Here is a 14,545-nt window from a genome sequence, read left to right as displayed (position 1 = left end):
AAAAAGGCCATGCAATCCTTCTTAGGGAAAATCAATTTTCTCCGCAAGTTCATCTCTGACTACGCCCAGATTGTTAAGCCAATACAGGAGATGGTGAAGAAGGATGCAATTTATAAATGGGATAAAAGGGAAAAGGATGTGTTTTCCCGTATTAAACAAGCTATAGCAGAAACACCCGCATTGTACAACCCATACTTCAATAAAGATTTCTTTTTCTACACCTTTGCTTTTGACACTTCTATCACCGTTGTACTTACTCAAAAGGATGATTTGAACAACGAGCGATCTATTTCTTTCATGAGTGCGAGTCTACAAGGACCTGAACTTAACTACCCCGCCATGGATAAACAAGCCTGTGCGGTGTACAAGGCGGTAAAAAACTTTCAACCCTATCTATTGAAAAGTCATTGCATTATCTTTGTTTGGCACCCAACAGTCAGATCATTGCTTGTTCAACAAGAGTTGGGTGAAAGGAGAGCGAATTTGATGACTGGTTTGCAAGAATATGATATAGAGATCAAGCTAGTTCACACAGTCAAGGGCCATGGTCTTTATCAACTAGCAACAAAAGCAACAAACACAAAAGAAGAATAAGATCTTTCTAGATGGGAGCAAGAAATTGAGATGTATAACGTTGAGCGAGCCTCCCCCACTATTAGCACAAACTCTTGGTATGCTGATGTGCGCCAATACCTTGAGCACGACACCATGCCCTCTTACTTTTCCGCACGGCAGAGGAGGGCACTCAGACTTAAAGCATTATCTTATCAGTTGGTGCATGGGGTGCTTTTTAGAAAGCACCACAACAGAGTACTGCTTAGGTGTTTGGAAGCACATGATTCAGAAAAGGTATTGCGTGATCTCCACGATGGACCAACCGGGGGACACTTTGCAGGCAACACAACAACGCATAAGGTCATGTGGGCCGACTTTTACTGGCCTACATTATTCAAAGATGCTCATGCTTACACCCACAAATGTTCGGTTTGTTAAAGGTGTGCCGATAGAAACAAGAAGTCAACCGCCCCATTGCAGCCCATTGCAGTGGAAGAACCTTTTCAACAGTGGGGCTTGGATATTATTGGAGAAATCTTTCCGCATTCATCAAAGTAGCACTGCTACATCCTTACTGCCATAGATTGCTTCACACGGTGGACAAAAGTAGTTCCGCTCAAATAGGTGAATGATCAGGAAGTCATAAATTTTCTTCAGTAGAACATCATTTCCAGGTTCGACATTTTTTACTTCACTTTTGTCCACAATGCAACATACTTCTCATCGCTAAGACTTTATGATTTTGCATTGGAAAATGGTATTATATTGAAGCATTCAACCAATTATTATTTGCAAGGGAATGGTCTTGCTGAATCCACGAATAAGAACCTAATCTGCATTATCAAAAAGACCATATTCTCTGAGCAGCGAAACTGGCACTCCGCTTTGGTAAATGCCTTATGGGCTGACCGAGTCACGCCAAAGTCTCCCGGAATACCTCCCCTTATTTCCTAGTATATGAAAAAATGGCCATCCTCCCGCCCAACATCTACTTGCTTGCCCTCCATCTCTCACAAGAATCCCAAGGCAAGTTGTATGTGTTAGTGCAACGTAGGATGGACACCCTTCGCAAGCTACAACAAGAAAGGTTGAAAGCAAAAGAAATCTTTTCACTTCACCAGAATCGTATTAAGAGGTGGTTCGACAAGAAGTTTGCACGGAAGAACAACTTCATGTGTTAGTGCAACGTAGGATGGACACCCTTCGCAAGCTACAACAAGAAAGGTTGAAAGCAAAAGAAATCTTTTCACTTCACCAGAATCATATCAAGAGGTGGTTCGACAAGAAGTTTGCATGGAAGAACAACTTCAGTGTGGGTGACTTAGTCTTGAAGTGGGATAAAGCCCATGAGGACAAAGGCAAACACACTAAGTTTCAGTCCCTATGGATTGGGCCATTCACAGTTCATGAAAGGCTTGTCCAACAGACTTCTCGCCTTCAGTCACTTGACGGGAATTGACTCTCTCCATATCAATGGACAAGTCTTAAATCATTACTTCCAATGAAGATCTGGGTTTGTGCCCTACACTGTGTACATAGTCTTTTCTTTCTTGTTTGCTTGAGTTCTATTTTGTTTTCGTCATGTGAATAAGTGTTGTGCATGTACATGTTGTGGCTTGTAAGTATGTGTGTGGCCGTACTCTAAAGAGTCTTGTGACGCTTCAACATTTGGCTAACCTTCTGTTAATCTTCCTTGTGTTGGTTATATCTTTTGGTTGATGAAGTTCTGACGGAAAATACGATCTGTCTATAAGGAGAGTTTTGGTCCAAACATGAACCCATGTCTATTCTGGAAACGTCATACCCACACTCGGTCTTTATGTTTCGTGTCTTGATGCTTATCCAATTAGTAGAAGCGGAGAAGGGGTAAATCTAAATGAACACACCTAAATTAGGGTTCTCTATATGCTTCTATGAAGGAACAACTTCTTCTGCTCTCAATAAGTTGCGATCCCTCTTCTGCCCCAAAATAAATAAGTGCCAATGCACAATTCTCTTTAAAATAAATAAATAAAGGCGAAAGAAGAGAAAGGGTTCTTGCGTAGAGAGGTGGATTAAGCAAATCCGTTGGGATACTGTCCAGGCTCGCTGGCAGCGGAGCAATGTTTGTGTTTCTGCGTGACTCTGACAGGGTACTGTCTAGGCCAGCTGGCAGCGGAGTAACACCAGAGATGAAAAATTATACTCTGAAAATCTTAAGCTTGCGAGCTACACTACCCTTCCCAACTCGAAACATTGAGATATCACTGAATCTTATGCTGTGTTCAACCAAGAAGGCATAAGGGGGACCGTGTCTATTTGTGGGGTAAGTGGGAAGACCAAAGTAATCTACACGATGAATCAACACTCCCTGAAGAACTGAGGCCCTGCACAGAAGAAGTTAACCGAGGTAGAGAAGCTGGAGTTCAACCAGTGTGTTTCCAAGTGTTGTAGTCGCTACAACACCCTCCAAAATTTTGGCTTAACTCAATTTTAGAGCCTCCTTTGTTGGTCTTGTACATTGTTGTTGCAAACATTAACTCCACCTGAATGAGGAGTTATTAAAAAAATTAATATTTTTAATGGGTTCCTAAGTCTAAACTTAGGAAAATAAAAATATTAATGGGTATTAATAAAGATATGGGTGAGAAGCTTCTAAGAGATGAGGATCAAGTCTATTTTAATCTTAACCGTTGATTAGAGATTTAATCGCGGCTACTGATTCATCAACAGGAAAAGTATAAGAGAAGACTTGAGAGTCATTTGGAACACACGGGGCAAATACTCAGTATCCCGAGGGAAATCGATTCTCAAGGAGAAAGATTTTGATTTCAGAGGGGGAGTTGCAGGGTGAAGGAAGAGGAGGGTTTCAGCATCAGTCGGGGACTAAGGAGGAGGTGATGCAATGCCTCAGAGAGAGAGCAGAGGGAGAGCTCTGACGCAGTGGAGGCTAAGGGGTCGCAGTGTCGCAGTGGAAGCTAAGGGGACTCAGGGGTGTCAGAATCTCTCCTAGTTGAGGAGGAAAATTATCTCAGGTGTTTTCTTGAAGGTTTCTCTATGTACTGCAAAATTATTCCCTGTAAAGAGATTGTTGCTGAAGAATAATAATAAACCTTCATCTGTTGCACCGGTTTTACCGCATTGGGTTTTTCCAGGGACAATTGTCCAAAAATAACTGTGTTGATGTGATTGATTCTTATGCTTGTATATCACTGCTATTTTTCTCTATGTTATTATGTGATAATTGCAATAGAATTTATTTTAATGTTTACTGAAGGGTTTTGTAAACAACTTATTGTGAGAAATAAGTAGGAGAAATAAATTAGTTAATGCAATAGAATTTCGTGTTAGAAATTTTCACACAGGCAACCCAGAGCAGTGTATTTCAGAGTTTCTGCGAGTGTCAGTGATGGTTCCGGACCTATCGGAGGCTTAGAGGGTATATACTTTCATTGAGGGCTTACTTGAGCCCTTGCGTGGACTGGTGAAGTCACATAGACCCTCCACGCTGCAGGATGCAGTATTGTGCACTATAGATCTATAGGGGGCCATCCCCAAGTCTAGAGGGCCTTTCCCTGCATGGACCCCTTTCCCACAGAAGGGGCATGACACTAGACCCCCACCTCTAAGAACCACCCAGGGATGGGGCAGTTGGATGATGAGACATGGAAGGACCTCAAGAGGAGGAAGTTGTGCTTCACTTTCCGGGAGCCTTGAGCATCAGGCCATCGGTGCACGGCTGGCAAAGCACATTATATTGAGGTCTTTTCAGACAGTGACTAGGAGGACGAGTTGGAGCAGGAGTGTGGTGTGGGAGATGGTGAGAGTTCGGCAGATAGGGGACCACCACCACCACCTCCATAGGGAGGGGCATCCTTTGCCCCATCTGGGGGAGTCCTTGCTTCTTTATCCGAGGTCCCCAAATTCTTGACATTGAGGATTAGAGGCACTATACAAGGACAACGAGTGTTGGTCTTAGTTGACAGTGGGGCTACCCACAACTTCATAGATGCCCAGTTAGTTCAGAGGAGGGACCTCACAATGGCTGAGTTTGAGGGCTTTTCAGTCCTAGTACCAGGTGACCGTACCATGCAGTGCACTCGGTATGTGCCTGCTTTGACAGTAGTTATGGGGAACTACTCAATGACAGACCACTTCTTTGTGGTCGATGTGCCAAACACCAATGTGGTGATGGGTGTCCAATGGTTGTACTCCCTTGGGCGAGTCATTACTGATTGGAAGAAACTGGAGATGGAGTTCACCGGGCCGGATGGCAAATCAATAGTTCTTAGAGGCATGCATTCATATCCACCCTAGACAGTCTCAACGCATAGGATGGAGGCAGATCTGCGACATGGGGACATAGCATGGGCAGTGGAGCTGAGGGTTTCAGAGGTTGGGGGATAGGTCCAGTTACCACCACCAGACATACAGGCCTTGTTGGATAGATACACAATGGTGTTTGGGGATATTCCACCAGGGCAGCCGCCAGACAGGGATTCGAGCACACTATTGAGTTGGAGCCGGGTGTGCAGGTGGTGATCACTACCCCTTATAGGCATCCTAAGGCCTATAAGGATGAGATTGAGAGGGCCATCAAAGAGTTGTTGGCATTGGGCCATATCAGGCCAAGTTCTAGTCCCTTCGCTTCTTCAGTAGTGTTGGTGAAGAAGAAGGATGGAACCTTATGCATGTGCATTGACTACCGGGCCCTCAATCAGAAGACACTGAAGAACCGGTATCCCATCCTCCGCATAGATGGGTTGATGGATGAACTAAGAGGAGCCAAGTACTTCTCGAAGATTGATCTGTGTTTGGGGTAGCATCAGATCAGGGTGAGGGATCAGGACATCCCCGAGATAGCTTTCCGGTGCCATTATGGGCACTTCGAGTTCTTGGTCATGCCATTTGGGCGGACCAACGCTTCGGCTACCTTCCAGTTGTGCATGAACCATGTCTTCCGGAGGCAGTTGAGGAGATTTGTGTTGGTTTTCTTCGATGATATTTTGATTTACAATAGGACTTGGGAGAGCATCTCCAGCACTTGGAGGAGGTGCTACGTATTCTGGAGGAGCAACAATTTTATGCCAAACTATCGAAGTGCGAGTTTGGCTTGACGTAGATGCTCTACTTAGGGCATTTCATTGGTGCAGATGGGGTGAAGGTCCATGAGGAGAAGATACGAGCTATCTGTGATTGATCAGTACCCAAAGATGTGACAACGTTGAGGGGTTTCTTGGGTATCTGCACTTATTATAGGAAGTTTGTCAAGGGGTTTTCACAGTTGGTAGCACCCTTGACAGATTTGACTAAGAGAGGGGCTTTTGCATGGACTGATGGGGCACAAGCAGCCTTTGATCGCCTCAAGGAGGTGATGAGCAGTTGTTCAGTTTTAGCACTTCCAAATTTTTCCCAGCCCTTCACCATGGAGTGTGATGCATCTGGGGAGGGAGTTGGAGCAGTTCTATCACAAGATGAGCACCCCATTTCTTTTGAGAGTCGGAAGCTCTTACCACATGAGCGGTCATATTCTATATATGACAAAGAGATGCTGGCCATCATGCATGCATTGGCCAAATTCCGACAATATTTGGTGGGCAATAGGTTTCGGGTGAAGATTGATCACAACAGTGTTCGTCACTTCATGGGGCAGCACGATCTCAACGACAGACAACAAAGATGGGTCAACAAGGTGCTGCCGTATGACTTCGATATAGAGTATGTGCGGGGAAAGCACAATGTGGTGGCCAATGCTCTATCACGAAGACCTGCAGGTCTATCACCCATGAGCATCTGCCATGATTAGAAGGCCCAGCTATTGGTGGAGTACTCCAAGGACAGGAGGGCATGCGAGATCTTGGAGGGTACCCATGTAGATGAGTGCTATTGAGTGATGGACGAGGTCATCTACTACAAGGGATGCATATTTCTGGTGCCCAACTTGCAGTTGAGGGAGAGAGTGCTCCAGGCAGCACATGACTCGCCATTGTTAGGGCATCAGGGGTTCCAGAAAACATACATTGCGGTCAGGGAGAGATTCACATGGAAGGGCCTCAAGGGGGACGTGCTAAAGCACGTACAAGAGTGTGAGGCATGTCAGCGAAACAAGGGGGAGTTGATTCACCCTGCAAGATTGCTACAACCACTTCCCATCCCTGAGGGGAAATGGGAAAGCATATTCATGGATTTCATCACGGGGCTCCCCATAGTGTAGGGCAAGGACTGCATCTATGTAGTGGTCAACCAGTTGACCAAGTATGCCCACTTTTTTGCCATCTTCACTAGGTATTTGGTTGCACAGGTTGCAGCGTTGTTCTTTAGGGAGATCTTTCGGTTACACAGACTTCCTAAGAACATTGTGAGTGACAGGGATAACAGGTTCACGGGAGGCTTCCGACAGGAGCTTTTCAGGTTGGTCAGTATCGAGCTAGTTAATCAGTGGCTGGAGGGGTGGTATCTGAGGAACTACGTGACGGGACAACAAAGGGCTTGGATCCAGTGGCTGCATTTGGGTGAGTACTGCTACAACACCACCCATCACATGTCCATCCGTATCACTCTGTTTCGTGCCTTATATGGATATGGTGCATTATCTTTCGTTGATGTTGCTTTTGGAGACAGCCCGGCCCCAAAGGCCAAAGATTGGATCCAGGAGAGCCAAGACATCCTCAAGGCTCTCAAGGATAACTTAGTGACAACACAGAACCATTAGAAGGTGTACGCAAACCGACACTGAACAGAGAGACATTTCGAGGAGGATTTGGTGTACCTCCGGTTACAGCTGTACAGACAGTCCACATTGAAGCAGAAGGGGGCCGAGAAGCTACATCCCCGCTTCTATGGGCCATACCGTGTGATCAGGTGAGTTGGGGAGGTGGCCTATGAGCTGGAGTTGCCTTCGGGGAGTAGGATTCACAATATATATTCCATGTCTCGTGCCTTAAAAAGGTGTTGGGGCAACAGTTGATAGCAACAGTAGAGTTACCCCCACTGGATGATGAGGGCCACTTGGTTTTGGAGCTTGAGACCATCCTGGATAGGAGGGAGAGGAAGCTGAGGAGCAGGACCATCAGGGAGTTCTTGGTACGCTGGAAGAACTTGTTGGATGAGCATGCCACCTGGGAGGGTGAGCACATTTTGGAGCACCAAGCTCTGAAGTTGCTTGAGGGCAAGCAACATTTGGGAGGGGAGGACTGTCATGTCCCTTCCTAATTACATTTGTAACATGTTTATCTCTACACAATTTTGCCCATTTTTGGCCAAGGAAAAGGACCCAGCAGTTTCGACTTAGGGACTTAGGAGAAATTTTGGCTAAATTAGATTGCTAGTGGAAGGTGGGGGCCACCCACGTGGGAATTCGAACTAGGCCATTCGAATGGCTTGGAGGGAATTCAAATAGTTGATTGGAGGGGCCCACATGAGGCAAGGAAGGCCCACGAAGTCATAAGGAGGAGGAGGCTCTCATTTGGTTCATTCATTCATCCTTGTACATCGAATTTACTTGACTGTTTGCTCGAGCTGCTTAGCCGAGTCAACTGGCTGTTCAGCCACGAATCTCTCAAGCGGGAGATTCAACCTTACCTTCGGGGGACTTCGAGTGCCACCCTAGGAAGGCAGTTCCACAAGCATTTTCAGGAGTTCCGGGGAGTATCTACAACACAGTCACTCAGCTACATTCAGGAAGTGCGTATTTCTGGGCCAACAGTGAGAACATGCAGAGGGAGATAGAGCCACCTTGGATCAACCAATTGCCGGAGGAGCCAAGGAACCTGAAGGACAGTATTGGGCCAACATTCAGTGAGAGTTTTGGAGCCAGAGAAGCCAACAACCCAGCAGTTCGAATTCCAGGCCTGGGAGATAACGCAGAGGGCCAATTCAACAATTTCGTGGGTCTTGAGGGCAAGAGCTACTGGCTGGAAACTCATCCGAGAAGTGAGGAGATTTGTAGGAGGGATCATCTCAGAGTTTTGGGGCACTTTCCAGGAGGTTTTACAGCCTCAATCCAGCAGGCCAAGTTTTGCAGTTGCAGCTGAGGTTGGGCTCCTTGGGGGTTGAATTTCAGAAGTCTGAACTAGCTCAATTCCTTTGTGGGTTTTCTGGGTTTAGGCCAAGGAGTAAGGAGCTGAAATATCATAATTTTCTGAGCACGAGAAGCAGTGATTCCAACCCTTCGAAGTCAGCAGACAGAGCAGTTTTCTGGGCAGCGCAGTTCAGTTTGGTGCAGCAGTTGTAGCAACCTTCAGTTCAACATTTGCTCACCTGGATTTTGTCATGCTTGTCCATTGAGACAAGCCCAGGTGCACCATTCTATTTACTATTGTATTTTGCTCCTGATGAAGTAATAAAATGGCTCAACAGTTCTCTATTTCTAGTGTTTCCATGGGTGCTTAGTGTCTATTTCGTTTTTTTGATTGCTGGATTGTTTGCATGCTTTATATATCACTTACATTTCTGTTTAGGAACATTACACCATTAGCTACTTCTATCAATATAGGGAACATCTTTAGGGGACTTGGTCTAGTTAGATATCAGAATGTGATTGGAGTTTGAAGTCTTAATATGACCTTAATATCCATGTTTGGTCTTGTTAGGTGGTCCACAACAACCGAGGCGTTGAGGGCACCCACTCCATAGGTACCCAGGCCTTTTAGAGAGATTGATGACTCAACAGATGCATCGTTGCCCACTTCCATTAGAGTATTGGGCCTTATGATGACTTGAGCAGATGATGCATGTCCTAGAGCACCCCCATGACCTCTTCTTTGGCCCAACACAGAGGATTCTTGATGATTGCGCCACTGGTCCGTCTTGCCCCCAGGCTAGCCTTGACACTACTTGATGGGCAGGCCATGATTCAAAGCCTAGATGAGGATGGTCTTCCATGAGATGACTAGGGAGGGCTTGTTGCACCTGATGGAGCCCTAGCGCTAGAGAGAAGAGGCCTTGCGTTGACCATTGGAGACCCATGGAGATGACATGGTGACACCCCAACTGGATTTGGGACCCTAGAGGATGATTTTAGATGGATTTGAGGGACACTCCTCAAATGTTGAATGATCTTGGCACACAAACACATGTTCAACCTTCATCACAACATGACATGGCATTTGGGGCTGAAAAAGGACATGACGTTAGCATTTCTGAAGCTTACGACTCATATGTGTGGGGCATAATGGCATGTTTTAGCATTGAGCTAGTGGGTTGGCTTGTAACCCAGGGTTTATTTGTTGTCAAAGTTGTTTTAGGGGCTTCATTAGCTAAAATTAGTTCAGGTAAAACTCATATAAATAGAGGTCACCTCATTGTTGTTTCTCATCATCATTTGTGGAGTATTTCGACCTAACTAGAGGATTTCGGCCTAGCTGTTGTGACTTGAAATCTTGTGGAGATGTGATCTATTGTGGATAACTTTACTCTTGGGGACTATTTCTTGTTGTGGGGACATCACTTTGGGATAATAAAGGACTTTTTCATGCATATCTTGTGAGTATTCTTTTGTTGTTCCTTATCTTTTTGATGGTTGTTGCATGGAATGGTTGTTGCTAGTGTTTCTGTGTTCTTTTTAAATTGAATATTTTTCTATGGAATCTTGGCCAACATGGTTAACTAGAGAATGTATGACATCCCTTGAAGATCTTCAAGAAAGCTCTCTTCATGATTTTATCCCTTCATAAAGTGGTAGTAGCTAGGGGTTTGAAAACTGGGGTTTTTCTTGCCCTTACTCCATACCAAGGTTTGATATTTTCACTATATGGTTTCCCTTAGAGTCCATCACCCAAGGAACAAGCACTAACATCCACATACATCATTGAAAACCTTTCTAAACCTAAATTTCTCCCTCTTCTACATTTTCGGCCCTTGAAGGCAAGCATCAGGCTAGGGCATAGGGCCGAATTCAACTAGGAGTGCGTTGGCTTGTTGTGAGGTCATACACATGGACTCAGTCGTATTGCATCAAAATCTAGCCTTTTCCATGGTAAATGTTGCCTCCTTAGGGCTGAGGTCACAAGCCCTAGGTAATTTTGCCCTAGGTAAATCCTAACCTAACCCTAGGCTTCAACTTAGGGCTTTTTAAAGGTTTGTTGCTCCCATTGTTGATCATATCAATCTTTAACAAGCCTTTTCTCGGTCTTATGCACCTTGGCAAGCCATTATCCTTGATTATTCATTAAAACATAGGTCATAATTGCCCCTGATAGGTCTCTTGAAATGCACATTTTTCCTTGTCCTTAAGTTGAGTGCCTTTCTTATTTGTCACCTTTGAACCATAGACTTAGAATACCTATTATGTGACCCATACCAGGAAGCCTCCCTTGTGATGAAAGTCCACTAAAGAGCAGGAGGTGGTGTGCTGTGTTGATAATGGGCCTCCACCTTAAGTGTTGTCGCATGGTCTAGTCCTTGTCTTGTGAGGCTTCTCATGAGACCTACTAGATTTTGAGGCAACAGGCCCCACCAGATAGAAACCGTTAACCAAAACAAAACATCATTTTGAAGATTTATTGGTAGTGCTGAGCAGCAGCTGAAAATTTGGTATTTGAAAACTCGTAACAGTAGAGTAATTTGGCATTTTTTTCACTGGATTCGACATTGAACACATTGGGGAGGCATTCTAAAGTTGATTTTTAGTTTTCTTAAAAACAATTGCAACAGAAATGGATTTTAGGCAATTTCTTAGTGGAACATTTGTTGGAAGCCTGTAACAGAAGTGCTTTTCTGTATGTGGAACTTAAATTTTTCAGTTTTCAATTTTGTATGGATGATTAATCTTCAGGTTTTGTTTAGCAAATATAATTGTTCCAAGAGAAATGAGAAATGCAGGTTCAGAAATTAAAAATTTTGATTGGACATTTGGTTGTGTATTCTGTTGTATAACTTTTTATGCTTGTTGTACTTGACATTTTTGAGCAGCAAGCATTACTGTCACTCATAGCAATCATGACCCTAAGTACAAAATTGCAATGCATTCAGCAGATGCACCGTTTCATCCGGTGAGTCATTTTTGTGAATTTTTTCATCTTCATTTTAGTCTAAAATGTAAAGATACTTGTTATTTTTTCTAATTGTTAGAATGCAAAATAAATTTACAAGTGAAAAGAAAGTTAATTTACTTTAATTATCCTGTTTTTTTGTTAATAACTGAAACGGTTATAGTTTGTATTAAGAAGGAGCTGTGGCCAAACTGGACAGCTTTATAGTACAAAGCTTGAGAAAGATTAAAGCTTGTAGTTCTTCTGCCCTCCCATCAGTTGAGGGGGCAGAAGACATACATTCCTACATAGTCTTTTTCTGTTATATTCCTGAGTGCAAGGATACATTCTTACAAATTGATTGCATAATAGAATGCAAGAACAATACATGATTTTTGTTTGTGAATCAACTGTTCCCAAGAGAATATTTGATGAAGCCTCATATTCTCTTTGATCTCAGCTGGATTTTCCTATCCCTTGTGAGAGGACAGAAGGGATTTGGGGCTTTCTCCAAAACCCTGGAGAAAGTAAGAGATCCAAATGTCTTAGACAGATGGGCATCCAGCATTGGAACATCAGGAGGGGCTACATTCCTTCCTAGATCTTCCTCCTCTATTTCCTCTGCTTTCTCTTCTTCCTCTATTCCTCTTCTTCCTGTCCCTTATTTGTTTCATTCTCTTCCAATGGGGCATTGGCCGCTGTAGTCACACGGAAAGGATCCACATCATCTTTAAGATGAGCTGTTCCAGAGTTGGGGTGGGAGACTAATGGATTTGCTCTGCCTTCAGGATATCTGGATTTAGATTTAGGATATCCCAATGTTCTTTTTCCCCCTTCATTTTCTTTATCCGATTCATCTAGATTTCCAAGAATTTCAAATTTATTCTTGCTTGAATTGGACAACCCCTCTTTGGAAGGTTTAGATAGCTGTGGTCCCTTATGTTGGATATTTCTAGCCTTATCAGGAGCCATCCTGAACTTGGCTTCTTTTTACCAGTGTTGCTTTGGAGGAGGTTGCTCCTCTTGGATTTTCAAGCAGTTTTTGGCAAAATGTCATAAACATGGCATGCAGGGCACTTGAATGGAATCTGCTCATAATCAAGGGTTTGCTGGTGGCTCCACCCATCTGTTGATTTTTGTGTAGCATCGGGACTCAGGAGGTATTCTCGCATGTCTACAAGTCGGCAGGAAGAAGACAAGTTGGCCCAGAAGGAAGACAATTTGGCCAGCCAGTGAAGGGATGCGTTCCTTGGGTTATCACACCCCTTGAACGTGTCCCTTGTTGAAGTATGTAAATAGGTTTGGTCTTGATAATGACATATGTAATCATGATTTTATGTATTTGTTGTAAAGAGGAAAATAAATTTATTATTGTAATTCTCGAGGCATGGGTTTCATGCTCAAGAGAAATTTATTTTTATAGGTCAAGCACCCATTGAGTGCTTTTAGGGCTTTTCAGTGAGTCTACAGGTCAATTGAGTCATTGTCATGTATGGAAGACCCTTTTGGGCATGTTACATCTTGTAAAGAAAAATTATGTAAAGTCAAAAGTGTCAAATAGATCCTCCAAGACCTTGTCATCATCAAAAGAACAAGTCAGCCTTCATGAGTGGACAAGTCGACCTAAAGGAAGCAATTCATACCCCTAGAAAGCCTATATATATATGAAGAAACTTGACCACATTTGGACAAAAAACAAGCAAGTTTGATCTCCTCAAGAAAGAAGCTAGAAAAGGACGAAAATCAAGGATAAGAAGAAGAAAAACAAGATTGAAGTTTTGAGCCTCTCTCTTTCTCTTTTATTAGGGTTTCTAAAGTTGCTAGGCAAGTCGACATACTCTAAAGTTGCTGGGCAAGTCGAAGTACTGGAAAGTTTTTGGGCAAGACGATGTTATGCTCTTGACCTGCGAGAAGATGCTAGAATACCAAATATACGAAGAAATACAACCTCGAAGACATAACAAAATGAAAAAAAACAGCAAGTATTTTATTATTTAGAGATGAAAGCAATGTTCACTTGCCTCTTCGAGGGGGCAACCTCCAACAGAGCAGAGCTCGATTACAAAATAAGACACGATGCTCCTTAATGGGGAGTCTCTACCCTTTATATAGGATTCATACATGCAAGACCATGGGTCAGTACCATGGTTCTCTCAATACCATCTATCTAATACCATGGCCCATTTGCAACTAGTTGTGGTCCCTTTCTTTAAATGCGGGTCAACCACTTACAATTATTAACACGAGCTTTATTGACTCTTTAACTAACTATAAATATGGCTCGACTCTATTACATAAATAAAGGGGTTAGGGTTGGACCCTAACAGATGAAGTCACTGGAAAGTTGCTGGAAGAGCTACTAGGGTCGAAGTTGCTGGAAGAACTATTGGGTCGAAGTTGCTGGAAAAAATGTTGGGGTCCAAGTTGCTGTATAAGATGATAGAGAAGTTGCTAGGGTCGAAATTGCTGGAAAAAGAAGCTCATCAGAGGAAGCACTGACTTGGTCTTGGAGGGGACTTTGACAAGGGTTGTCTTGGAATTCTTCATTTGAAGTTCTATAAGAAGAGAAGAGTTATTATGGGTTTTCCTCTCAAGTGGAGAGGTTTTGGCCCTAGCTAATCGCCTATATCTTGTGTCCTCTTGTCTCATTGTTTTTTATTGTTTGGTAGTTGTTTGATGATAATAACACTAATTATAATCAAGTGAAAGAAGAAGCTAATCAAGTTAAGTTAATATATCACAAGCAATTATCAAAGTAAGAGAAATCACCTAATTTGTTGCCCCTAAATTTCTCAACATGGTATTAGAGGTAAGGTGACAAGACAAGGAAAGGCAACTTGAAGAAGGACCATCAAAAGGAATATCAAGAAAGTTCAAGGCATAAAAGAGGACATCAAACCATCAAGAAGGGATACATAAGGGCCAAACAATCTAAGGAGCATTAAGGAAGGCTACCCATTTCATTTTAAGGATCACACCATCTAGAAGCAACATCAAGAAGAAGACCTCAAAGACTCTACTTTCAAGAAGAACCCTATCTC

At 43.4% G+C, this 14,545-nt stretch overlaps 1 protein-coding gene across 1 annotated transcript in view; it reads left to right on the top strand.

Annotated features, from left to right (window-relative positions):
* LOC149206279 (protein OS-9 homolog) overlaps positions 1-14,545 on the top strand; it is a 170,489-nt gene that overhangs the window by 48,114 nt on the left and 107,830 nt on the right. The window contains exon 2 of the mRNA XM_089395397.1: positions 11,446-11,525. Within this exon, the coding sequence (XP_089251523.1) occupies positions 11,446-11,525 (80 nt within the window). The remainder of the gene's footprint in view (positions 1-11,445; positions 11,526-14,545) is intronic.

The sequence above is a fragment of the Pinus tabuliformis genome, chromosome 1_2 (genome assembly GCF_031772625.1).
Source record: "Pinus tabuliformis cultivar Carrire ecotype Pingquan chromosome 1_2, CPIR1, whole genome shotgun sequence".
Lineage (NCBI taxonomy): Eukaryota > Viridiplantae > Streptophyta > Pinopsida > Pinales > Pinaceae > Pinus > Pinus tabuliformis.
Note: the sequence above shows the minus strand (reverse complement) of the source record. Positions and strands in the feature narration are given on the sequence as shown.